The sequence below is a fragment of the Ascaphus truei genome, chromosome 2 (assembly GCF_040206685.1).
Source record: "Ascaphus truei isolate aAscTru1 chromosome 2, aAscTru1.hap1, whole genome shotgun sequence".
NCBI classification, from domain to species: Eukaryota; Metazoa; Chordata; class Amphibia; order Anura; family Ascaphidae; genus Ascaphus; species Ascaphus truei.
In genome coordinates, this window is record NC_134484.1 from 131,338,052 (window position 1) to 131,363,024 (window position 24,973).

A 24,973-nucleotide genomic window follows, 5' to 3' on the forward strand; every position below is an offset into this window, starting at 1 on the left:
AACATTTGCCGTAAACTAGCCGGGTTACATTCTGGGTATGTGCTGGGTATGTGCTGGGTATGTTCTGGGCTAGTTTGAGGCACGTTTAAGGCATTTCTGCATTGACTAACGACCCATAGGATTAACACAGCAGGGATCCCTGGCAGTCCAATTCAGTTTGAATGGGACTGCCAGGGACCCCCGCTGTTAATCTGATAGGCCATTAATCAATGCAGAAATGCTGGGGCTAGTTTAAGGAAAGTTTAAGGCTTGTATTCAGAATGTACCTGGGTGTTTCCTGGGTTTTTGGGGGAATTGCCACTGGTTTTTGTTCGAATAAGAGTTGCCTCTAATGTATAATAACCCCTTCAGTATCATCCATTAAATTATTGTTATAGATCTAGTCAGATACTGTAGTGTGGTCTGCTTGACCTGATTGTTTTCAGCACATTGCTAAAAAATCAGAAAATGCTACTGTCTATTAGGTAAAACAATTTCAGTTCTGAACTTCTTTATGCATGTTTGTAAAAACAAATTGGCGAAAGCCTTTCTAAAACTTTCATGGCACAAGGGGTAAAGGATAGGGTTAATTGCTGAATTAATCCATATGCACCAGGCTGTAATTTTAAACCAGAAAGAATTAATACAATAATCATTACAGACAGCACGGATACACACAAGAAAAGAGTAGGGAGCCCAACAAATGCCAAAAATACAAACCAAAATCGCTAGAGATTTGGCAACTTTCTTGTCCCTTGAGAGTTTAATAATATTAACATCCCTCTTAATGTGTGTGCCACCAGTTTGTGGGGAAAAGGAAGTAATTTTACTGTTGAAGCATTGTGTAAAAGGAAGATAAATCTTAACCCTTTTCCTTACAGGTGATTTAATGTCGTCTTTCCCATCTAATTGTGGAGTAGATAGAACAATATTAGTTGCTATGATGTACGGTCTCACAGTTTTTTCCTTTTCTTCTGGAGGAGGAGTAATTGAAGACTGTCTTTTCTTTCTGCTGCGTCTTTGAATGTCCCAGTAGATGCTCAAATTAAAAAATGAAATGCTTATAAGAGGAAGAGCAAAACTAAGAGCTGACGCTCCCAGAAGAAAATACCAGGTGTAATCAAATCCTGGGATACAAATGTTTTTAGGAATGTCATTATCACCAAAAAGACTTTCCCAGAAAAGAATGGCTGGGCCATACACAAGGAATGACAGTATCCAGACTGCAGCTATCTTAAGAACAGTCTGACTATGTCTTTTTTGTTGAGAGCGATATAACACCTGGCCAAAGAGATAAAGAAAATGTGTTTATTTTAGACAACGAAAGTAACTCAGATTCTTTTTATATCAAATAGGTCCTCGCCAAAATATTAAAAAGATGAATTGTTGCCAAAATATATCATATTTTTGAGAATGACAGAAAACAAATATTAATCGTTTCCGGAATACTGTCTGCAATATGCTATATTTTGAAAAGAATAAAAACAATGTATTTAAATAAAACCAGTGTACAAATTGCTATGGATAACAAGATTATAAAACTTTGAAATTTTTCAAGTCATCTTTAGAAATATCATTACTAAACTAAAGTGAAAAAACAAACAAACAGTATTTTATTGCAACTTTTGCATTAAAGCCACTCAAAATGACACAAAATAAAGTTTTAATTATGTGAAACGAATTATAATAAAAATAATAATCACTCTCCTGACTTCCTATCAAATCCCGCACCACACACTCAATTTTCCTCCTCACTTTTAAAGCTTTACACTCATCTGCTCCTCCTTACATCTCAGCCCTAATTTCTCGCTATGCACCATCCCGACTCTTGCATTCTCCTCAAGGATGCCTTCTCTCTACCCCTTTGTATATAAAGCCCTCTCCCACCTTAAACCTATCTCACTGACTGCCCCACACCTCTGGAATGCCCATCCCCTCAATACCCGATTAGCACCCTCTCTATCCACCTTTAAGACCCACCTTAAAACACACCTGCTTAACGAAGCATATGAGAAGCTCTGTGGCTGTACTATACACCTCATACATCAACCTTGACCCCTTGCAGAAGCACTTACCAGAACACCTTCCTACTTTCTCTGTACATTCTCCCAACTTACCAATTAGATTGTAAGCTCTTCGGGGCAGGGAATCCTTTAACTAAATGTTACTTTTATGTCTGATGCACTTCTTCCCATGATGTGTTATTTGTATTATTTGTTATTTATATGATTATGTCGCGTGTACATTAATGGCGCTATATAAATAAAGATAGACATACTGTACATACAAGAATAATTTAAGATCTTCAGTGGCGGAGTGGCCTGCAATGTCTTGAAATGATTAAAATACTTCATTTGTTATATTCAATTCTTAAATAAGGTAACGTTTGTTATTATAATAGTATAATAAGCCTTTATACCTTTTTTTTTAAAAGATACAACTTAATTGAATGCTTCTGTTTCTTGTAAAAATAATGAATAATTAGTAGAGAGGGGAGATAGTCTTTCTAATTTCTAAGTTTAGTCCTTTTTTAATGAAAGTTCATATTGCTAGGGAATGCCTAAAAATACCAATTGTTTGACAGATTATTGTGCAATGTTGCTACAATGGCAATATAAATGGTCATGTGACCCAGCTTGTACAGTACAAATGTTTTCAAGTGTGATTGGAAAAACTTTGTACGTCTCTATATGCTAACAATAAACTTTGTACGTCTCTATATGCTAACAGTAAACTTTGTTCGTCTCTATATGCTAACAATAAACTTTGTACGTCTCTATATGCTAACAATAAACTTTGTACGTCTCTATATGCTAACAGTAAACTTTGTTCGTCTCTATATGCTAACAATAAACTTTGTTCGTCTCTATATGCTAACAGTAAACGTTGTACGTCTCTATATGCTAACAGTAAACGTTGTACGTCTCTATATGCTAACAATAAACTTTGTACGTCTCTATATGCTAACAATAAACTTTGTACGTCTCTATATGCTAACAATAAACTTTGTACGTCTCTATATGCTAACAATAAACTTTGTATGCCTCTACATGCTAACAATAAACTTTGTACGTCTCTATATGCTAACAATAAAGTTTGTACGTCTCTATATGCTAACAATAAACTTTGTACGTCTCTATATGCTAACAATAAACTTTGTACGTCTCTATATGCTAACAATAAACTTTGTACGTCTCTATATGCTAACAATAAACTTTGTACGTCTCTATATGCTAACAATAAACTTTGTATGCCTCTACATGCTAACAATAAACTTTGTACGTCTCTATATGCTAACAGTAAACTTTGTAAATCTATATATGTTAACAATAAACTTTGTACGTCTCTATATGCTAACAGTAAACTTTGTAAATCTATATATGTTAACAATAAACTTTGTACGTCTCTATATGCTAACAGTAAATTTTGACACACCTGTCCTGCAAATTAGAAAGTTATAGCATCTACTGTATTTTGAGTTTATTATTTTAGACACATTCTCAATTAATAGCAGCAAAGAAATGTGACTCATGACCAGGGAGGCCGCTAGGTGGTTCCCCTCTCCCCCCGCCTCGTACCCACATATAACACAGGAATAAAGACCGGAAACTGGAAATGGAGGTAAAATGGCTGCGGCTATTTATTTATACATAAACCTAAGAGGGGTTCCCGGAGGGATTTCCTGTGCTGGGCACCCGACCCGAGGGACGTCACTTCCGGTTGCTCGGACCACTCGGAGAGCAGACAGGAGAGGACTCCATTGCTGACATCGGACGGCAGTACTAGCTTATGAGGGCCTATCTCATACCTGCTTTTAAACCCTGTACCTTTGTGAGTGGGCATTTGACTGATTTTATTGTTCTATAAACTATTTGTTATACTTTAATGCACTAGGTGTGCGCCTGTTTCTTTTCTTTTCTTTTTTTATAGGTATCATCAGGGAGTAGTGACCCCTTTGAAATGGGCTGCCTTATACCTGGATGCTTTATTTTGGAACAGGACTTTGTGTTTTCTGAGGTTTTTTTAGTTTTTTAATTCATTCACTTTTATATAATTTTTATATACTTATACGTTTTATACAATTTTTTGATATGTTTATATGTTGTTATTTCTAAGTATTAAAGCATTAGGTTATTGTTATTTAACATTTACATATAATATATTTAAATATAGAACCATATCATCCTTGGTTAATACTGGTTTTAATACATTTTACCTACACATGCCACCCCACTGGATGTTCTCATAGTTAGGTTAAATAAATCACAGTTTTGTTTAGGCTGTATTAGAGGCGCTACTTCACTTTTTTGTTTTGATATGTGTATATATATATATATATTATTGAGGCAAAAAGTGACACTGTGTGCTCATTTGCATGTCATTTCCCAGAATCCCTTGCTGCAGTGGAAGTGCTGTATGCTGAGTGATAATGGGGAAAGGTGGGGTTGCAGACCTGCCTAAGACATGCAGATGAGCATACAGCTATATTTGCATATATATATATATATATATATATATATATATATATATATATATATATATATATATATATATTTAAAGCATGTATATACATGAAGCAATTATACAAAAGCCATTAGAGCATATAATAATTCAATATTTTCAACATATTTAATATATCTCAACTGTACTATTATTTTGACTCATCCTCACTAAACTGGGCCATGCCATAATATACAAATGTAGAAAAGCTCATCGTCTCTGGCATCGGGGCAAGCTATGGTCACGCGACCAAGGAAGCCCCATTAGCAGAGGATTAATGCTGCTAGGGGTTCAATTCAGAAGCATGGACACCTCGCATTGTGATCCCGGCAGATAGTGTCTGGGGAACTGTGGGTGTTTGCTCTGCCTTCTGGCTCTTGATGGTGCTTTAAAGCCCTTTCACTTAAATGGAGAAAGAAGGTATCTTATGGAATAGAACCACTAAGTAGATATGGGCCCTTTGATTACTGCTGTTAGTTTTATTTTATTTTTTCTAAGAACATTGTAAATGTGATGATTTACAAGGATTACTATATTCAGTAAAACATTACATTTCTAAAATCATTCTGACTTACATACAGTGCTGTAATGTACGATACATCTTATGTGACTGCTTTTGGTCTTCCTTTGCAATACATTTTCAAAGATCCTAAGGCCCCACTTCTATTGTCCAAGCCCTGTCTCATTCATACATAAATACTCACATGAACTTAAATAACCCCAAATCAATAAACAAATGACTTCATACTCTCTCTTTTTGATGTTTGATATATTCTCCCTTTCTCCCCTGTCTACTTCCTATAATTCTTTCTTTTCTGCTTCCTTCATTCTCTAATTCTCTATTTTTTGCTTTGCCTAAATATTCTTCACATAGCCTTACTCTCAATCTCTATCCATTATCTTCCTTTCTTTCCCTCCCTGGCTCCCCTACTCTCTTTCCCTTGATTTCCTTATTTGTTTATACTCCTCTCCCATTCTCACTCCCCTGTTGTTATCTCACTCCTACACTGCTATTTATATCTCCCCCCACAGTCACTGGGCGCGGGCTCTCCCCCTCCCCCCCGCCCACCCCATTCCCACTGTCAGTGGCCTTGGCAAGCAGATGAACAAGCCAACTCTGGGGCACTGGGGATAGTATCTGCTGCAATCGGGGGTCTATGCTTCCAGAACAGACACCCTTCAGCGTTAATTCGTCCAAACCACGATCATCGCAATCACAGGTTTGCACTATAAGGCTGCAGTGGCAATGCACACAGTCTTGGAAATGTTGCTACATCTGTACTGTATATAAAAAATCACTTTAAATATTCAAATTGATAGGGGTAATGGGGTGTGAGATACTTTATAAGAGCAGATTTGCCAAATTTGTGCTAATAATTTTGCTTGGACTATCAACGTTCTTTCCAATAAATAAATTGCAACCAAAACTGCTTCAACAGCTTTGTTCATCTCTAACAGCTGTGCATTTCTCTTCCAACCTCAGAAATAAGGGTGGCTAATTGGCTAGGATTCAAAGTCTTCTGAATAAAAGCATTCTGAAATCTGATAAGACTCACATTAAACTTGTCTTTCCTTTGTGCCATAAAGCGGCATTAAATGTAAGAAACTTGTTAATAAAGCTATCTGTGTAACGTTTTGCCCCAGACAAAATAGAAATTGGATGGAGCCAACTTACAAACTTTGATGCAATGTATTATAAAGATCGTGTAATGAAAAAAATTAAAATATAAGGCATAAAGCTAATACAATTTTATAATTTACCTGATATTCTAATGTACTGATAACTATTTTTTTCTAAATTATGTTTGCACACCTGTACTCTTCATTGAAGAAGATATTCAAAAGTTTATGTTTTCACTAAGCAAACACTAATGTTGCATTCTGTACCTGGAGGAAACAAAGCAAAAATAAACAGAGAGAAAAAAGAGGAATACTTACAGCCTTAGTGACAGAAAGGAATCGGTCATAGCTGATAAGGACAACATTAAATACAGAGGCAGTGCACAATGTGTAATCAACAAGTAACCATAGTTTGCAGAGAAATCTTCCAAGTGTCCACTTGTCGGTCAACATATATGGTACACACAGAGGGAGGCTGAATGCACCTGGATAGATTGGAGATGAAAAAAAGCGTGCTAAAAATGATGTTGTTCTTAAGATTCTGGGTTTTTATTAAGCAAAGAAGGGTGGGTAGCTATGTTGGTCCTTTCTCCATGAAGTAACAAAGGGGGGAGAGGGAATAGATGGTACAGTAAAAGTTATATGACCTACACCCACTACCTCGTTTGTTACATATTTTTTTAAATGAACAGTATAGCTTACTCATTCTAAACTACTGCATACATTAAAATGTATATACATTAGAGTAACAAATGTATTCGTCTCGATACAACAGTTTATAAAATGTGTGCCGTGTTGCGTGGCACAAGTATTAACTTGTTTTTCCTACTAAGACATTTTCATTTAAAAAACTATTCTTTACACATAACCCCCATAGTTTTGTATAGTGTTACTGTTGATCAATGTATAGTGCCAGAAGTATACTTCAAAAATCACTAATACGTTGTTGGACTTATTTCACATGTTTAAATACAATTATGAAAATAGGTGCTGTTGTTTTTAATATGCTACCCAAATTGAAGCTAAAAAAATGCACTTACCTGCAGATAGTCACTTTTTAGAAAAACCCAAACGTATAACATTAGTAAGACTATATATTAAACTATATATTGTACATTTACCTCTACATCGAAGATATTTTAAAGACTAGTGTAACAGAAACTTACCTATGAAAAAGTCACAAATGGATAAGTTAAGAAGAAAGAAGTTACTCTGGGTTCTGAGTCTCTTGTCCACAATGAAAGCTAAAATAACAAGAATGTTGCCCAGAACGGTGAGTAAAATAAGTAACGATATTTGCACGGTTATTACAACTTTTACACCTTCTGAAAATTGTATTTCCAAACCACCGGTCTCAATGATAAAAGACAAATTTCCATTAGTCATATTAATTACTTCGGTAGTTTGCATTTTAAATATGCCAGAATAAAATCCTCCAGTACAAACATTTTCGGGAGAAAAACTGAACAATTGCACAGTGGTGATTTGTTAAAGTTCACTCATATGACTGACAAATCAGTTCAATCAGCTTATTAAGATTTTTTTTAATGTTAATGTTAAAATTATTTGAAGTAAATAAACATTTAGTCTTCTGTGTCTTTTGTGTGTCCACCTAAACTATGAAACCCAGAAAGGTCGGTTCTAGGACTGATGATGTTTATCACTGCAATTAGTCACATGCAGCACGCAGTATGCAGTGCCTTGTATCAGTGCCTTGTATCAGTGCCTTTTATAGGAGTCTTGAAGGAGGAGTTTGTCCTGTATCTATATTTAGTATCCTTGTTATACACGTTACTAAATATAATGTCCTCACACACTGATAACTATTTCATCAAAAAATTGCGAAGATATTATATTTATACAGCAAAGCTAAGGGCAAACATAGGAAATCTCCAGACAATTTTTTCTCCCAAAAGTTATAAGCCAATTTTCCTAACTTCAGTACAACGGAAATAAAGCGACTTCTCACAGCTATTTTCCCTTTTGGATTTAAATGACTAATTTTCTCTTCCCCCGGTATCTTGTCCTCAATTTCTCTCCCATGGCCCTTTTCATTATCTTTCCCATGGCACTTTTCATTATCTTTCCCATGGCCCTTTTCATTATCTTTCCCATGGCCCTTTTCATTATCTTTCCCATGGCCCTCTTCATTCGCATACTACATTCTAACTATTTTGAGGAATCCGGTGTCATATCAACAGTGACATGTACTGCAAGTAACTTTGATTTTATTTCTACTATTATTTGTTTAGTATTTTTATAGGTATCTGTAACAGGGACTTAGCACTGTTTGAGAGAAGCTGCCTCTAAATCCCGTAGCGTGCTGGTTAATTGCGGGTGCCGGTATCCCCACCATGGTAAAATCATGTGCATCTCGTGACCGTGGGATTTTAACATTGCAGGAGATACTGGAACCCCATAACAGGGCCTGTATCTTGGTAAGTAGGGGATCCCTTAGGCTGAAATAAACTTTGTTCAGCTCAAAAGACCCCCTGATCCCTGCTTGCCTTTGGGTATCAATCCTGTGCATTAAAAAAATACAATACATTGAAATAAATCCCCCCTACCCACAATACATACAGTACAATTATGGGCAAAATTACTATTATCCAAATATTTCAAATAAATCACACAGTACAACATAAATAAATTTAACTGGCACTTACCCCTGCCAGTATGAATGCTGTCCTCATCCTCATCACTGTCTTTGTCCTCTGTGGGCATCAACAGCACAATAAAAAAATACAATCTAATGGCCCCTAACTCCTTAATAACAATAGCGGTTAGTTACCGCTATAGTAATTAAGGGGTTAACCCACTCTCCCCCGCTGCCCATCAACCCTACCAGGGGACACCACCCCAGCTACCCATTGATTGGCACAGTGTTAAAGCATGCCCATATAATATGGGCATGCTTTAACACTATAGAAATAAATGGGAAAGCTAAAAACAAAAACAGGCACAATATAAAACACAGTATTACATAGAAAAGTAAAACCCATTACAAATGTAAAAAAAAAACAATTGATTGGCATGGTGGCACACCCATGCCCTGTGGGCATGATCTGCCACCATACCAGGCAATATATACAACCTGCCAATTACCAAAACTAGCCTCAAATTAAAAATACATTCAATTTTAATCTGAAAGATGCAAAAAAAACAATTGATTGGCACAGTCAGGGCCGCCAAAAGGGGGGGACTGCCAGTGTTGGCCATGGGTAAGGGAGGCCGGCCGGACCAGTTAATTAAAAAAAACAAAAAAACGCTGCACCCGGTGTCGGGTCTCTCTGATGGAAGTCAGCTAAGCTTCTGGCGTGCTGGCAAGAGAGGGAGGCCCGGCGCACACATGAGCAGCCAGCATGGGACAGACAAGTGCCTGCAGCGGGGAAGGGCTGGTGGCAACTGCTGGGACCTGCCACCGGGTCCTCTGTAGCACCACCAGCCGCTGGGCCCCACCAGCCACTGCCCCCCCACTGCCAGCTGCCGGGCCCTCGCCACTGCCCCGCCGCTGGGCCCCTGCCAAATACTGCCCCCCAAAGCACCGCCAGCCGTCAGACCCCCTGCATCACTGCCAGCCGCTGGGTCCCTGCCACCACCAGCCACCGGGCCCCCGCCACAGTCACAGCAACCACAATCCCGCCACCCCTGTAGCAACGCCCCCCCCCTTGTAGCCACCAGCACACTTCCCCCTCCATGCAGCCACCGGCACACCGGTCTCCCTTGCAGCCACCGGCACACACCCCTGTAGCCACCGGCCTGACCTGAGATCATCCCCAAGCTAAGCCTGATTTTTATATGTATTAGGGGGGTTGGGTTATTTTATATATGTGTAGCCAGGTCCCTTCTGCGCAGCAGACTCCCCCTGCACTCACCGCAGCTGGGCGCTGGTGTGCGTGTGTGCCCCTTCGCTAGCTGGGGGGGTGAGCGGAGCATCGGGTTGCGTGCCGGGCGGTTGCAGTGCGGCGATCACGGCGGTAGGGACTGCCGGCAGTTCCCGGTGCTGGGCGCCGCCATCTTAGATTGCGCACGCATGCGCAGTGAGGGTTTAAGTGCGGTGACCAGTCGGGAATCTCGCTCATGCGCAGGACAAGCGCGCAGAACACCACCAATGAGCAGAGGGCTCTAAGCAGGGACTACAAGTCCCATGAGCCTTAGGGGACCCCACGTGATGCCAGGGAGCCAATAGGGCTGTAGGATCTCCCTGCAGAGGGGATTAGATACATTTCGTGGGGTTTTGAAGCCCACGTTAGTCAGGACCAGGAAGAGCTAGGGGAAGGAGGTGAGTGCAAGGGTCTGTGACCCACTGCATTACTCCAGCAGCCCCCTAGGCCCCAGTCAGGTCCTGAGCCCCTTTCAGCTTGTGGTGCTACAGGGACAGGCCCTAGGTTAGGGACCTTGCCCCATTAGCACCAGTGTCAGTTAGGGACACAGCGGACGCTGCGCTCCACAAGAAGAGGCTTGGGCTCAAGCCTACTCCCAAAGAGACAAGGACTATCTCCAGGGTGGGATCGCCCCTGGCGGACCCTCGTGCAAGGAAGGGCCGGATCGCAGACGGGATCACCAAGAGGCGGATCCTTTTCGAAGTTTCTTGCAGGCGCACTCGGCAGGTACCTTCATAAGTGCACCAACAAATCACCTATATATATTCTCACATAGTAGCAGCGCTGACCACGGGACAAAGGGGTTAGACTGTGGACACGGTGTTGGGGTACAGAGTGGTGGGTGCAAGGTACACTCCTAGTGGAGTGAATGACATTTGGGACTATGGTACATGGTGTTGAGTTACCCCCTAGGGGGAGTAGTATTACAAGTACATAGTAGTGGTTACTGATAAGTATGTAAAGTGTATGATTATCCTGCATATATATAAACTGGTTACATACACCTCAGTGTATGTACTTAATGTGTATGTGGGTCCTGTGTAGGCAACCTTCTACATTCCTAGAACCCTACACAGGTGAAGGCGTTTCAAACCATATCGATCCAGAGGATTCCCCCTAGGTTCCCAACTAGCGGAGGCTCAGGCCTCTTGTGAAACTACAGGTATTCGCACCACACCTGGTAACACATAGGTTCTCCCTCACATACACTATATCTGTGCTTGGGGTTGGGGGAATACCCGTTACATATGTATTGGGGGGTTGGGGTATTTTTTAGATGTATTGGGGTTGGGATTTTTTAGATGTATTGGGAGAGTTGAGGTATATTTTTTTATATGTATTGGGGGGTTGGGGTATATTTTTAGATGTATTGGGGGGTTGGGGTATTTTTTTAGATGTATTGTGCGGCTGGGGTGTATTTTTAGATGTATTGGGGGGGTTGGGGTATATTTTTAGATGTATCGGGGGCTGGGGTATATTTTTTAGATGTATTGGGTGGGTTGGGGTATATTTTTAGATGTATTGGGGGGTTGGGGTATATTTTTAGATATATTGGGGGGGAGTGGGATATATTTTTAGATGTATTGGGGGGGTGGGATATACTTTTAGATGTATAGGGGGAGAGGGGTATATTTTTAGATGTATTGGGGGGAGTGGGTTTTATTTGTATATGTATTAGGGAGGAGTGGGGTATATTTGTATATGTATTGGGGGAAGTGGGGTATATTTGTATATGTATTGGGGGAAGTGGGGTATATTTGTATATGTATTGGATATGTATCGCTGTTCCTGTCATTTGTACATAAAATATGTTTTCAAATTTAAAGAAATTTTCCTAGGGGATAAAATGAACCAGCAATATAATGTAGTCCATTGGGGGATTGGTTTTATGTTCTTGTTCTAACTTATCCCTAATGACATTCAAACCATCTTCATGAGGAATTATAGTGTACAAATTAGTCACATCCATTGTAACTAATAAAAAGTCTTTCTTATCTAATGGTACAGATCGTATTTTGTCCAGAAAGTCACATGTGTCTCGGATATACAATCTGCTCTTGGTTACCAATGGCTGCAAAAAAGTATCTACCAACATTGCTAATGGCTGATTCAAAGAATTTATCACAGAAATGATTGTTCTTCCTGCAGGGTTATGCAAACTTGTATGATTTTTTGGTAACAAATATATTACCGGCCTTCGTGGATTTTTCATTGTCAGAAAGTTTACTTCCTTTTCATTAGGCCATAAGTTATGAAATGCCAATTGTAGAATACTTTTCACTTCTCACTGGTAGCCAAGTGTAGGATCATGGAGTAACAAGTCTGGAGTAACAAGCCTCATTTGACAATTGTGTTAAGGCTTCTGCCTTACACTGACTATAGTTTTGTACTACCAAGGACCACCTTATCTGCTTTTTTGAGAATGATCTACTTATTTTCTGCCATTCCTTTTAGGATTTTCTTCTATCGTAATGTCAAGTTAAAACTAATTTTTGATGTCTTCTTTAACTAACCTCATGAAAACATTTTAAATGGTGCAATAAACTTTGATTTTAGCTTTTATGTGTCTTGTCTTACCTGTGCTGATTATTGCTGTCACTGTTGGTTGTGTCCAACTGGTGTTCTAGTGGAGAAGAAACATATTTTACTTACAAATGACAGTAACAGTGATGGGAGCAATGTGGCCCCTTCTTATGCTAACCTTTTATATCTGATTTCGAGGAGAAATTCATTTTCACACAATGTACAGTACAGGCATACCCCGCATTAACGTACGCAATAGGACCAGTGCATGTATGTAAAGTGAAAATGTACTTAAAGTGAAGCACTCCCTTTTTTCCACTTATCAATGCATGTACTGTACTGCAATCGTCATATACATGCATAACTGATGTAAATAACGTATTTGTAACAGGCTCTATAGTCTCCCCGCTTGCGCACAGCTTCAGTACAGGTAGGGAGCCGGTATTGCTGTTCAGGATGTACTGACAGGCACATGCGTGAGCTGCCGTTTGCCTATTGGGTGATATGTCCTTACTCACAAGTATACTTATAGTGAGTGTCCTTAAACCGGGGTATGCCTGTACTAAAATGAGTTTTTATTGTCGATATATAGATGAGGTATTCTTTTTGTGCGAAGGTACATCAAATGAACTAACTGGGTTTTTTTTTATTATCTTAATGAACTTCAAACGACTTGAAGAAAAGTTAGAGTAGTGATCAGATTTCTTTTTTGGTCGTATTACTGACTAAAATAGATGGTACATTGCATAGTGACCTATACAGAAAACTGACAGATAGGAATGCAACGTTACATGCTTCGAGTTTTCACCCCGAGTGTCTAAAGAATATGTTGCCCTTTCTCAGAAAGTTAGGGTGAGACGTATTGTGGATAGGCAACCTCAATTAGAGAAAACATTAAAAGAAATCAAAACACAGTTCTCTGAAAGAGGGCACACCAAATAGGTAATTAAACAGGCTTTTTCAAAGATACCTAAAATCCACTCAGAAGTTACTGTAAGGATTCAGAAAGAATAACATTTGTCACAAAGGTTACTACTGCTAGTGGTTACTTTAAAAAATGTATACAAATGCAGCCACGAGTATTAGAACTCTAGCCTGGGAAATTCTTGGGCAGTCTCACAGTAAATGCCTCAACATTGCTGCAACATTGCCTCAACATTTCTGTGAGATTCTTAATGGCCCATCGGATTAAGACAGCAGGGGTCCCTGCAGTCCCATTCAGTTTGAATGGGACTGCAGGTACCCCCCGCTGTGTTAATCCTATGGGCCATTAAGAATCTCACCGAAATGTTGTGGTAATATTGAGGCATTTACTGTGCGATTGCCCCAGAATCTCCCAGAATTTCCCAGGTAAGTGTTCTAATACTGGTGGCTGCATCTGTAAATAAACATTGGAGGGTTCTGCAAACAGAAGAAGTATTAGGCAAATTATGTAGGGAACACCCCAGGTTCGCATATCAGAGGGGTGACATGTTAATCAGAGCAGACCGGAAGGACTACTACTCTACTGTATATCACCCTTTCTCAGTACCCTAAAATTGGGCTGTGTTAAGTGTTATAATTGCAGTGTCTGTAATAGTCTAAATGCAGGTGATTAGTTTTATCACCCCAGAAGTGGCAGGATTTTTAAGATCAGGAACCGGATTACATGTACTACAACTAATGTTATATACATGATTAAATGACCTTGCGGGTTATGTAATATATTGGTAAAACCAGTAGAATGTTAAAGACAAGGTTCATTGAACATAAAAGCAAAATCAGCCATTCAACAGAAGAAACTTCTATTACCAAACACTGTAATACTTTTAATCACTCTGTCTCATCACTTAAAATAATTATTTATTTATAAATATTTTACCAGTAAGTAATACATTGAGAGTCACCTCTCGTTTTCAAGTATGTCCTTGTTACGCCGGTGCTGCCCGCTGACCTGACCCGTCCCTTGTACTGAGGTGGGACGTATGTGTGCACGCACCTGCAGCAGAAGGAGTGGTCCGGAGTGTGGAGTTCTTGGCGTTGCCAGGCCAGGTGGATATAGCTATAGTAATAATTGCCGTACCAGGTAAAGAAGGTCAGGGAGTGGTGAGATCCGGAAGGTCGGGATGCAAGCTGAGATCGAGGGACGTGAGAAGCAGCGTAGTCAGGAAGGAGCCGGGGTAGAGAGCCAGAGAGAGTAGTCAACCAAGCCGTGTCGTAACCTGAGTAGAAAAGAGAAGAGGGAACCAGAGTAGACATCCAGGATGGAGGGGGGAGGGGAATGAAACAGATAATTAACTAAATGGAATAGATGAGGATACAAGGTGGTATGGAGGTAGAATGGGTGCAAGTGCGAGTTTGACAAGCAGTGAGACACCCATAGTAAATACAGATAATACTTGAAAACTTCTAAAGACTAAACCAAGTGGGCGCAGAAAGGAAGGAGCAGATAAGATAATAGCACAGGCTGAAAAAAAAACTTAAATGCATGCTTGCTAATGCAAGAAGCCTGACAGATAAAATGGGGGAGCTTGAATTAATAGCTGCAAGGGAGCAGTATGATATCATAGGCATTACTGAAACATGGTGGGATGAAACTCATGACTGGACAGTTAATTTAGAGGGTTATTCCCTTTTTCGGAAGGATCGAACAAATAAAAGGGGAGGTGGAGTATGTTTATATGTTAAACCGGATCTAAAACCTATTATAAGGGATAATGTATATGAAGGGAATGATGAAAATGTAGAGACTTTGTGGATAGAAATTAGCAGTGGAGGTAAAAGTATAAAGAAAATGTTTGTGGGAATATGCTATAAACCACCAAATATCTGTGAGATTGAGGAAGCTAAAAAACTTTTGCAAATGGAGAAGGCATCAAAACTGGGTCATGTTTGCATAATGGGGTATTTTAATTATCCAGACATAGACTGGGGCAATGAGATTAGCGTTACAACAAAAGGAAACAGGTTTTTGGGGGTGCTTAAAGACAATTATATGACCCAAATTACTGAGAAACCAACCAGGAGAGGGGCAGTTCTGGATTTGGTCATATCAAACAATGTAGAAGTAATAACTAATATTCAAGTCCTAGAACATTTGGGTAACAGTGATCATATCATGGTCTCATTTGAAATAAATTATCAAAAAACAGATTACTTGGGTTCAACAAAGACCTTAAACTTTAGAAAGGCAGATTTTAATAAATTGAGGTCTAATCTACAAGTAATACACTGGGATTATGTTTTTGCAGGGAAAAATGTAGAAGATAAATGGGCAGTCTTTAAAACATGGTTAGAAAAGCACACTTATCAGTGTATACCCTTGGGTAATAAGTATAAAAGAAATAAACCAAAACCAATGTGGCTAAATAAACAGGTAGGGGAGGAAATGGCGAAGAAGAGGAAGGCGTTTAGATTCTTTAAGTCAGAAGGGACGAAGACATCGTATCATAATTATAAGGAATGTAACAAAAATTGCAAAAGGGCAATCAAATTAGCAAAAATGGATAATAAAAAAAGGATTGCAATAGAAAGTAAGGTCAACCCTAAAAAGTTCTTTAAGTACTTTAATAACACAAAAATGAGAAAAGAAAATATTTGACCCTTTCAGTGTGAGATGGGTAGGCAGATTATTGGAGATAAGGAAAAAGCAGAGGTATTAACCAAATTCTTTGCCTCTGTGTTTACCAGGGAAGAATCAAGTTCAATGGCAGTGCCGCAGGAGGAAGCCACAACCTCCATATTAATGAACAATTGGTTAACTGAGGGAGAAGTTCATATGTGACTTGAAAAAATTAAAGTAAATAAGGCACCTGGCCCCGATGGCAAACATCCAAGAGTTTTCAAGGAGTTAAGCTCATATTTAATATTCGAGGACTCCATTTCCACAGGCTCAGTACCACAAGATTGGCGTAAAACAGATGTGGTGCCTATATTTAAAAAGGGAGCAAGATCACAACCGGGAAATTACAGACCTGTATGCCTGACTTCAATAGTGGGGAAACTACTTGAAGGTTTAATACAGGATAATATTCAGGAATACCTAATGGAAAACAAAATTATTAGTAATAGTCAGCATTGATTTATGAAGGATAGATCATGCCAAACTAACCTTATTTGTTTCTTTGAGGAGGTAAGTAGGAATTTAGACCAGGGTAATACAGTTGATGTGGTCTACTTAGATTTTGCAAAGGCTTTTGATACGGTTTCACACAAGAGGTTGGTGTACAAAATAAAGAAAATTGGACTCAGTAATAATATATGCACCCGGATTGAAAACTTGTTAAAGGACAGACAACAGAGGGTTGTCATAAATGGAACTTTTTCAGGTTGGGCTAAAGTCGTGAGTGGAGTACCTCAGGGATCGGTACTGGGACCCCTGCTTTTTAACTTATTAATGACCTTGAGAGCAAAGTCTCCATCTTTGCTGATGATACTAAATTGTGTAAGGAGCAAAGTTGAAGGGAACCAGTCCCAGTGGTCAGGGCTCAGCAGCAAGTGGACTTGTGTGAATTATTGAATATGATAATCACTCGTGGTGGGGAATGGAGCTATAATTAAAGCTATGTGAGACTCATGTGGAACCTGTGTATATAACTCCTGTATGACAGTAAAATGAGACAGTATAGGGGTCTCTGTGAGATAGTGACTGACCTATATATATACCATAATGGTCATATCAACCATCTCACTGAGACAGACTGTACAAAGCATGTAACAATGTCCTGGAGTAATACAGGTAAAGTACTCACATATGTAGCAGATACCCCTCACTATCATGCATTAAAGTTCTTTTTTTAATCGTTCCTGCTGGTTTGTAGCCCCATTCTTCACAACTGCTGTGCTCCGTTCCTGGACCTCACAGATCATTTTTCCTAAATTGTGTAAGGTAATAGAATCAGAGCAGGATGTAATTTCTCTTCAGAAGGACTTGGAGAGACTGGAAACGTGGGCAGGTAAATGGCAGATGAGGTTTAATACAGATAAAGTAAGGTTATGCATTTGGGATGCAAGAATAAAAAGGCGACTTACAAATTAAATGGAGATATATTGGGGGAATCCTTGATGGAGAAGGATTTAGGAGTGCTTGTAGACAGCAGGCTTAGCAATAGTGCCCAAAGTCATGCAGTAGCTGCAAAGGCAAACAAGATATTATCTTGCATCAAACGGGCAATGGATGGAAGGGAAGTGCCACGCTGTGCAGCCCGCAGACCAGACAGTCCCCTGTACTGAGGTGGGATATAGAGTATACGCATCGACAGCAGAGGGGGCGTGTCCGGGATGTGGCGTAGTAGTGTAGCCAGGCCTGGATGTAGATAAAGAATGGTCAAGTACTTGCCGAGTCCGAGGATATAGAATGTTCCGTAGACAAAATCCGTAACAGAGTCCACGGGTTTAAGAGGTTAGAGTAGTCGGTAGGAAAGCCGAGTTCAGGAGCCAGAGGCGGTATTCAGACGAGCCGGGTCAGTACAGTAGTGTCAGGAATCGGCGTTCTCCTCGCTTCCCACACAGAGCACTCCCTCCCCGCAGGGAGCCCCTGGACACACAAAACAATCCTGCCTTAACGGCCTCCACGGCTCCTCGCCCCTGCCGCCGTCGCGGGATCACTCCCCTCGGCGATTCCTCTGCTCAGCGCCGGGCGCACCCACGCCCTCCTGCACGCACACCTGCACGCACACCTGCTCCATCCACTGGCTCGGTTCACACGCGTACACGAGTTACGGAACACGCTCACTCTGCACACTCTTATTCCCGTCCCCCGGACCTCAGGCTCCGCCCCCGCACACTGCACGGGTATACTCAGGTTACTAACAAGACTCACCTGGCCTGTTATGCCTGCACCAATCTGCAGTGTCTCCCTGTAGCTCTTCCTGTCCCGCCTCCGTTAATAATTGGACCTTCCTGCTTTATCTAGCTCCTCTCTGCTCTCAGTCTTTGCTCGACATAGTCTCTGTATGGAAGTACTTCTGGATTCTCTCAGTGTTTTCACAGGTTCTGACGTGGCTTGTACGACTACCCCCTCTGGCTCTCGATCTCGGCACTCCTTGGACAACGCACACTCTGGTAACCCCTTGAACACGGCTTGGACAATGACCTATCTCCACTCTACACTCCCTGACTTCGGCGAGGCATCCTTCACTCTATCTCTACAACCGGTACCGGCAAGTATTGTCTACCTTACTACACCTGGCCTGGCAACGCTTCATACCACACTCCGGACACGCTCCCTTTGCTGCGGGTGCGTGTATTACCACTTCCCCCTTCAGCTCAGGGGACGGGTCTGGTCTGCGGGCAGCACCGGCGTAACATTATGTCGAGCCCACAAGACGCAGACCAGACCGAACTTCAACAGTTTCTCTCCAATCTGCTTCAGCACAACCAGGCCATGGCGGATCAAATTGTGACACTTACACACCAGGTCGCAGTACACTCAGACAGGGTACCAACCGCGACCCCGCCAGATGTAAGCCCCCACTCCGCAAGCGCAGTTAGCAGCTCAGATGTAAGGATTCCTCCCCCCAAGCCTTATGCAGGTGAATGGCAAGATTGTAGGGTTTCCTAAACCAGTGTGAGGTGCAGTTTGAAATGGCCCCCCATCTCTACAATACTGATCGCAAGAAGGTAGCCTACATTTATAACCTCCTCACTGGCAGCGCCCTGGCTTGGGCTTCCCCGGTTTGGGAGCGACGTTCTGACCTTACCCAAGTTTACCCAGCATTTAAAGCCAAGTTTCAACAAGTATTCGATTCTCCCGCTCGTCGGGAGATGGCATCTGTTTCTCTCTTCCAGATCACTCAGGGGCGGCGAATGGTGACGCAGTATGCTGTGGAATTCTGGACTCTAGCAGCCGAGACTAACTGGGGACAAGAGGCTCTCATCTCTGTGTTCTGGCAAGGACTGGCAGATCCCATCAAGGATGAACTCTCTCGCCGATCCAGGCCGGATCAATTGGAGGTCCTCATTGATTTGGCTGCCCGAGTGGATCAACGTATCCAGGTACGCCGCTCAGAGCGTCAGCGCACTCGCGTCCATAACTTTCAAGTTCCGTTCTCCAGTACTCCCAGCAACACTCCTGCTCCCCCAAGTGCTACTATACCTCTTCGTCCTGCACTGGAGTTGCCAGAGCCAATGCAATTGGGGGTACAACGCATCCGCACACCGATACGGCAGTTCCGCCACGCCGGGGGATTGTGTTTCTACTGCGGATCCATGGTTCGGGAGTGTCCACTGCGTCCGGGAAACGGGAACACCCAGTGAGTACAGAGGGGCTCTCTCTGGGTTTAATGTCTCCACGGCCCCTTTCTAAAGGTGAACTCCCTAAGAAACTTACATTTCCAGTCTCCCTTTCAGGCGATAAGTTCAAGACTTCTACCGCCGCTTTCATTGACTGAGGAGCTGGAGGAAACTTCGTGGATCTTGAATTCGCCAGGTTAAACCGCATACCACTCGTGAGAAAGAAGGTTCCCATCGCACTCGTCGGTATCGATGGACGTCCTCTTACCCCGGCCCACATCTCCTTAGAGACGGCTCCCTTGCTTCTGTCCTCACATCTGCACAAGGAGATCTTAGTTCTCGATGCCATTCACGCTCCTGGGATACCCATCACCCTTGGTCTTCCTTGGCTACAGCTTAACAATCCTCTCATTGACTGGACTTCCTCTACTCCCATTTCCTGGAGGCCGAGGTCAGGCGAGACTCATCAACTGCTGGCCAATACCTCTGTTCCCGAAGTTATTCTACCTTCCATTTACCAAAAATTCCGGGATGTTTTCAATAAGGTACAGTCAGACCTCTTGCCGCCACACAGGATTTACGATTGTCCGATCGATCTAGTTCCAGGTTACTCCCTACCTAAGTCCAAGACCTACCCCTTGTCGTTACCAGAATCTCACGCTATGGATGAATATATCCAGGAGAATCTCAAGAAAGGCTTTATTCGTCACTCCAATTCCCCAGCAGGGGCTGGGTTTTTCTTCGTCAAGAAAAAGGACAGGTCGTTGAGGCCTTGCATCAACTACAGGGGTTTAAACCACATCACTATTAAAAATCGTTACCCCCTTCCCCTTATTACCGAACTGTTTCGATAAATTACAGGGGGCCAAGATTTTTTCCAAGTTGGATCTACGTGGTGCCTATAACCTGGTGCGCATCAGGAAGGGGGATGAATGGAAGACGGCCTTCAACACGCGTAGTGGACACTACGAATATCTGGTAATGCCTTTCGGCTTATGTAATGCTCCCGCTGTCTTCCAGGATTTCATCAACGACGTCTTTCGTAAGGTACTCAATATTTTTGTTATTGTATACTTGGATGATATCCATATTTTTTCCAAAGATCTCCAGGACCATATACGCCACACCTCCTACGTCATTTCCCATCTCCGTTAACACCATTTGTGCGCCAAACTGGAGAAGTGCACCTTTCATACGACCTCTACTCCGTTCCTGGGGTATATCATTTCCGATGAGGGGTTTATGATGGACTCCGGTAAACTTCAAGCAGTCACTGAATGGCCAAGACCTAACTCTCTCAAGGACATACAACATTTTTTAGGGTTCGCTAATTACTATCGTAAGTTTATACGGAGTTTTTCCACCATTGTGGCACCCCTCACTGCGCTCACCAAAAAAGGAGCTGATCCTTCTGCTTGGTCATCCGAGGCCATCTCCGCCTTCGAGACACTCAAGGAAGCCTTTATATCCGCACCTATTCTCCGTCATCCCAACATTGAACTTCCCTTCGTCCTGGAGGTCGACGCTTCTGATTGCGGCGCTGGTGCCGTTCTTTCCCAGAGACCAACGCCCCAAGATAAGTTACATCCCTGTGCATATTTTTCCAAGAAATTCTCGTCTGCCGAGAGGAATTATGACGTGGGTAACAGGGAACTTCTGGCCATGAAGATGGCTCTTCAAGAGTGGAGACACCTGCTGGAGGGGTCGAAAGAGCCGTTTACTATTCTCACGGACCACAAGAACCTTCTTTACATAGAGAACGCTCGACGCCTTGGTCCACGACAGGCTCGTTGGGCTCTTTTTTTTTCTCGATTCGATTTTCACCTGTCCTATATCCCCGGGACCAAGAACGTAAAGGCAGACGCACTCTCCCGAATACATTCTTCTGAAGAGAGGCCAGAGGAATCTTTGGAGACTATCCTTCCACATGAGAGGATTCTCGCCACGTCTACTTTCAAGAATCTTGACAAGATGTTGCACTCTCAGAGACGCATTCCCAAGGACTTGGTCTTCCCGACAACAAACTCTTTGTACCATCCAAATTTGTTCCAGAGGTCACTTCTCTAAATCTGCAGGTCATCCAGGTTTTAAGAAGACTACTGATCTCATTCGTCGGAATTTCTGGTGGCCAAGAATGTCTCAAGATATTCTGGAGTTTACCCGCGCATGCCCCACGTGCGCTCAAAGCAAGACTCTCCGTCAAAAGCCTCAGGGTTTTCTGTTACCCCTTCCAGTTCCCGACCGCCCCTGGTCCCACATTTGTATGGATTTCATCGTGGAGTTGCCCAGGTCCAGAGGAATGAACACTATCTTGGGGGTCGTGAACAGGTTCTCGAAGATGTCCCATTTCTTTCCACTTAAAGGATTACCCACCTCCCCCGCCCTTGCTGATATCTTTACGGAGCAGATTTTCCGGATTCATGGGATCCCTTTGTCCATTGTTTCTGACAGAGGTTCTCAGTTCGTATCCAAATTTTGGAGAGCTTTCACGAAGAGATTGGGCATCTCTTCTTCCTTCTCTTCCGCCTATCATCCTCAGTCCAATGGACAAACGGAGAGAATCAATCAATCCCTGGAGAAGTACCTGAGATGTTTTATATCCGATTTCCAGGATGATTGGGCTCAACACCTCTCTTGGGCAGAGTATGCCGTCAATTCTGCAAAAAACGAGTCCACACGGGAGTCGCCCTTCTTTATAAATTATGGGTTCCACCCTCCCTGTCTTCCCATCCCCAACATTCCTTCTGGAGTACCAGCCGTAGATGAACGCATTTCTTCCCTCCAAACCGCATGGTCCAGGATTCAGTCTACCCTTCTCAACTCCTCCCGCAGATCGAAACTACAGGCCGATCGTCGTCGTCTTTCGGCGCCCAGTTACAAACCAGGGGATTTGGTATGGCTATCCTCTAGGAATATCCACCTCAGGGTACCATCTCCTAAACTGGCACCTAAGTTTCTGGGACCCTTCCCTATTTGTGAATAAATCAACCCCGTGGCATTCCGGCTCCAACTACCACCCAGTATGAAGATTCCCAATGTCTTTCATGTGTCCCTCTTAAAACCATTTATCTCCAGTCACTTCTTTCCGGATCAGATTCGTAAACCGGATCCCATTACTGTACAAAATAATGAGGAATACGAAGTTCACTCTCTTTTGGATTCTCGCCTATCCAGGGGTCAGCTCCAGTTCTTGGTGCAGTGGAAGGGCTTTGGCCCTGAAGAGAGATCCTGGGTACCTTCAAAGGACATTCATGCCCCGGTCCTTCTTAAGTCCTTCAGGAAAAAGTTTCCAGAGAAACCGTTCTTGGACCGTTCTGAGGCCGTTCCTGAAGAGGGGGGTACTGTCAGGAATCGGCGTTCTCCTCGCTTCCCACACAGAGCACTCCCTCCCCGCAGGGAGCCCCTGGATACACAAAACAATCCTGCCTTACCGGCCTCCACGGCTCCTTGCCCCTGCCGCCGTCACGGGATCACTCCCCTCGGCGATTCCTCTGCTCAGCGCCGAGCGCGCCCACGCCCTCCTGCACGCACACCTGCACGCACACCTGCACCATCCACTGGCTCGGTTCACACGCGTACACGAGTTACGGAGCACGCTCAGTCTGCACACTCTTATTCCCGTCCCATGGACCTCAGGCTCCGCCCCCGCACACTGCACGGGTATACTCAGGTTACTAACAAGACTCACCTGGCCTGTTATGCCTGCACCAATCTGCAGTGTCTCCCTGTAGCTCTTCCTGTCCCGCCTCCGTTCCTAATTGGACCTTCCTGCTTTATCTAGCTCCTCTCTGCTCTCAGTCTTTGCTCGACATAGTCTCTGTATGGAAGTACTTCAGGATTCTCTCAGTGTTTTCACAGGTTCTGATGAGGATTTCAACCGGTTTTGCACCGGCATCATAAGAGAACAGTCACGGACGTTTTAAAGCCGCATTTCCCATTCAAAAGATTTGCCATAAAATCAATATGTTCTAACAAACGTCCTGAGGAAGTGTGTTTAGACGCACGAAACGCGTAGGGCATTTTTTATTTCAGCCAGTTGCAATTATGTCTGTATAAATTGTTTAACTGTGTTGCACTAAATATTTCTTTTTTCATTGCATGTTCTACTTCCACTGCATCAAGTCATATCTGAATACCCCAAGATACAGAGACTGTTGATTTCCTTGGAACTGGAACTATTTCTACTGGATATCCAGGATTCCATTATTTTTGGACTCATTAGGCGCCGGTATCTCTTTTGTTTATTTGCTGTTTATTCTGATTGTACTGTCAGGTTACCACCAGGCTGCCTTGCGACCATAGGGCTCACCCTTAGAGTAGGGTCAATTGTTTGTAATCCCCATTAGCGCTATTATACATCACTCCCCTTTCCCACAGCTGAGAGTCTGTAACACCAGTGCCAGAATCCAAGATGGCGACGGCAGAGTTCAAGGTATGCACTGGCCGGTGGCATGGGTAGCGACGGGGGGCAGGGGCTGCAGCCGCTGCAGTACTGGTAGTGGGTAAGGAGGGGTCACGCCACAAGGGACGTGGCCCCCGATTCCTTACAGTACCCCCCCCCCTTTCAGGATCGACCTCAGGACGATCCATTCAAGGCTTCTGTGGAAATTTCTTGTGGAAGCGATTGAGTAGAGCTGGAGCATGAATGTCTTCCCTTGATATCCAGGAACTCTCTTCAGGACCATAGCCCTTTCAATGTACAAGGAACTGTACTTTTCCCCTGGATATTCGGGAATCCATAATGGACTGTACCCCGAATTCAGAGTGTCCTTGGACGTAACAGGGTTGGGTTTACGGGCTTTTGCAGGGAAGTGATTGCTCTGAATGAAAGGCTTGAGCAGAGATTCATGGAACGCATTGGGAATGTTCATGGATAAAGGCAACTGTAAGTGGAACGTGACAGGATTGATTTGTTCCTGAATCAAGAAAGGCCCCAAAAACCTAGGCGCCAATTTCGGGGTAGGAGTCTTCAGTCTTATATTCTTTGCTGAAAGCCAGACTCGGCCCCCTGGCTTGTAATTGGGAGCCTGTTGACAACGACGATCTGTTTGAGATTTGAACCTCTGAGCTGACATAAGGAGTGCGGGTTGGATCTTGATCCATGAGTTCTGTAGCGTGGTTACCCGTTCATCGGCTACTGGCACTCCAGAGGGAGTGTTGGAGATTGGAAGCCGACTTGGATGAAAGCCGTAATTCACGAAAAACTGAGAATCTTGTGAAGATTCATTACGGAGAGAATTGGAAGCAAATTCCAT

The 24,973-nt window shown here is 42.7% G+C and overlaps 1 protein-coding gene across 1 annotated transcript; it reads right to left on the reverse strand.

Moving 5' to 3' along the window:
* Nucleotides 1-250: 250 nt before the first annotated feature.
* LOC142488138 (histamine H3 receptor-like) lies at nt 251-24,973 on the reverse strand. Its single transcript, XM_075588509.1, has 8 exons — nt 24,842-24,973; nt 24,514-24,634; nt 14,485-14,707; nt 13,873-13,907; nt 12,561-12,606; nt 7,266-7,561; nt 6,418-6,584; nt 251-1,260 (listed from the first exon to the last, which is right to left on the reverse strand). Exons 1-8 carry the CDS (start codon nt 24,971-24,973, stop codon nt 451-453), a joined length of 1,830 nt encoding a protein of 609 aa, XP_075444624.1. The 3' UTR covers nt 251-450.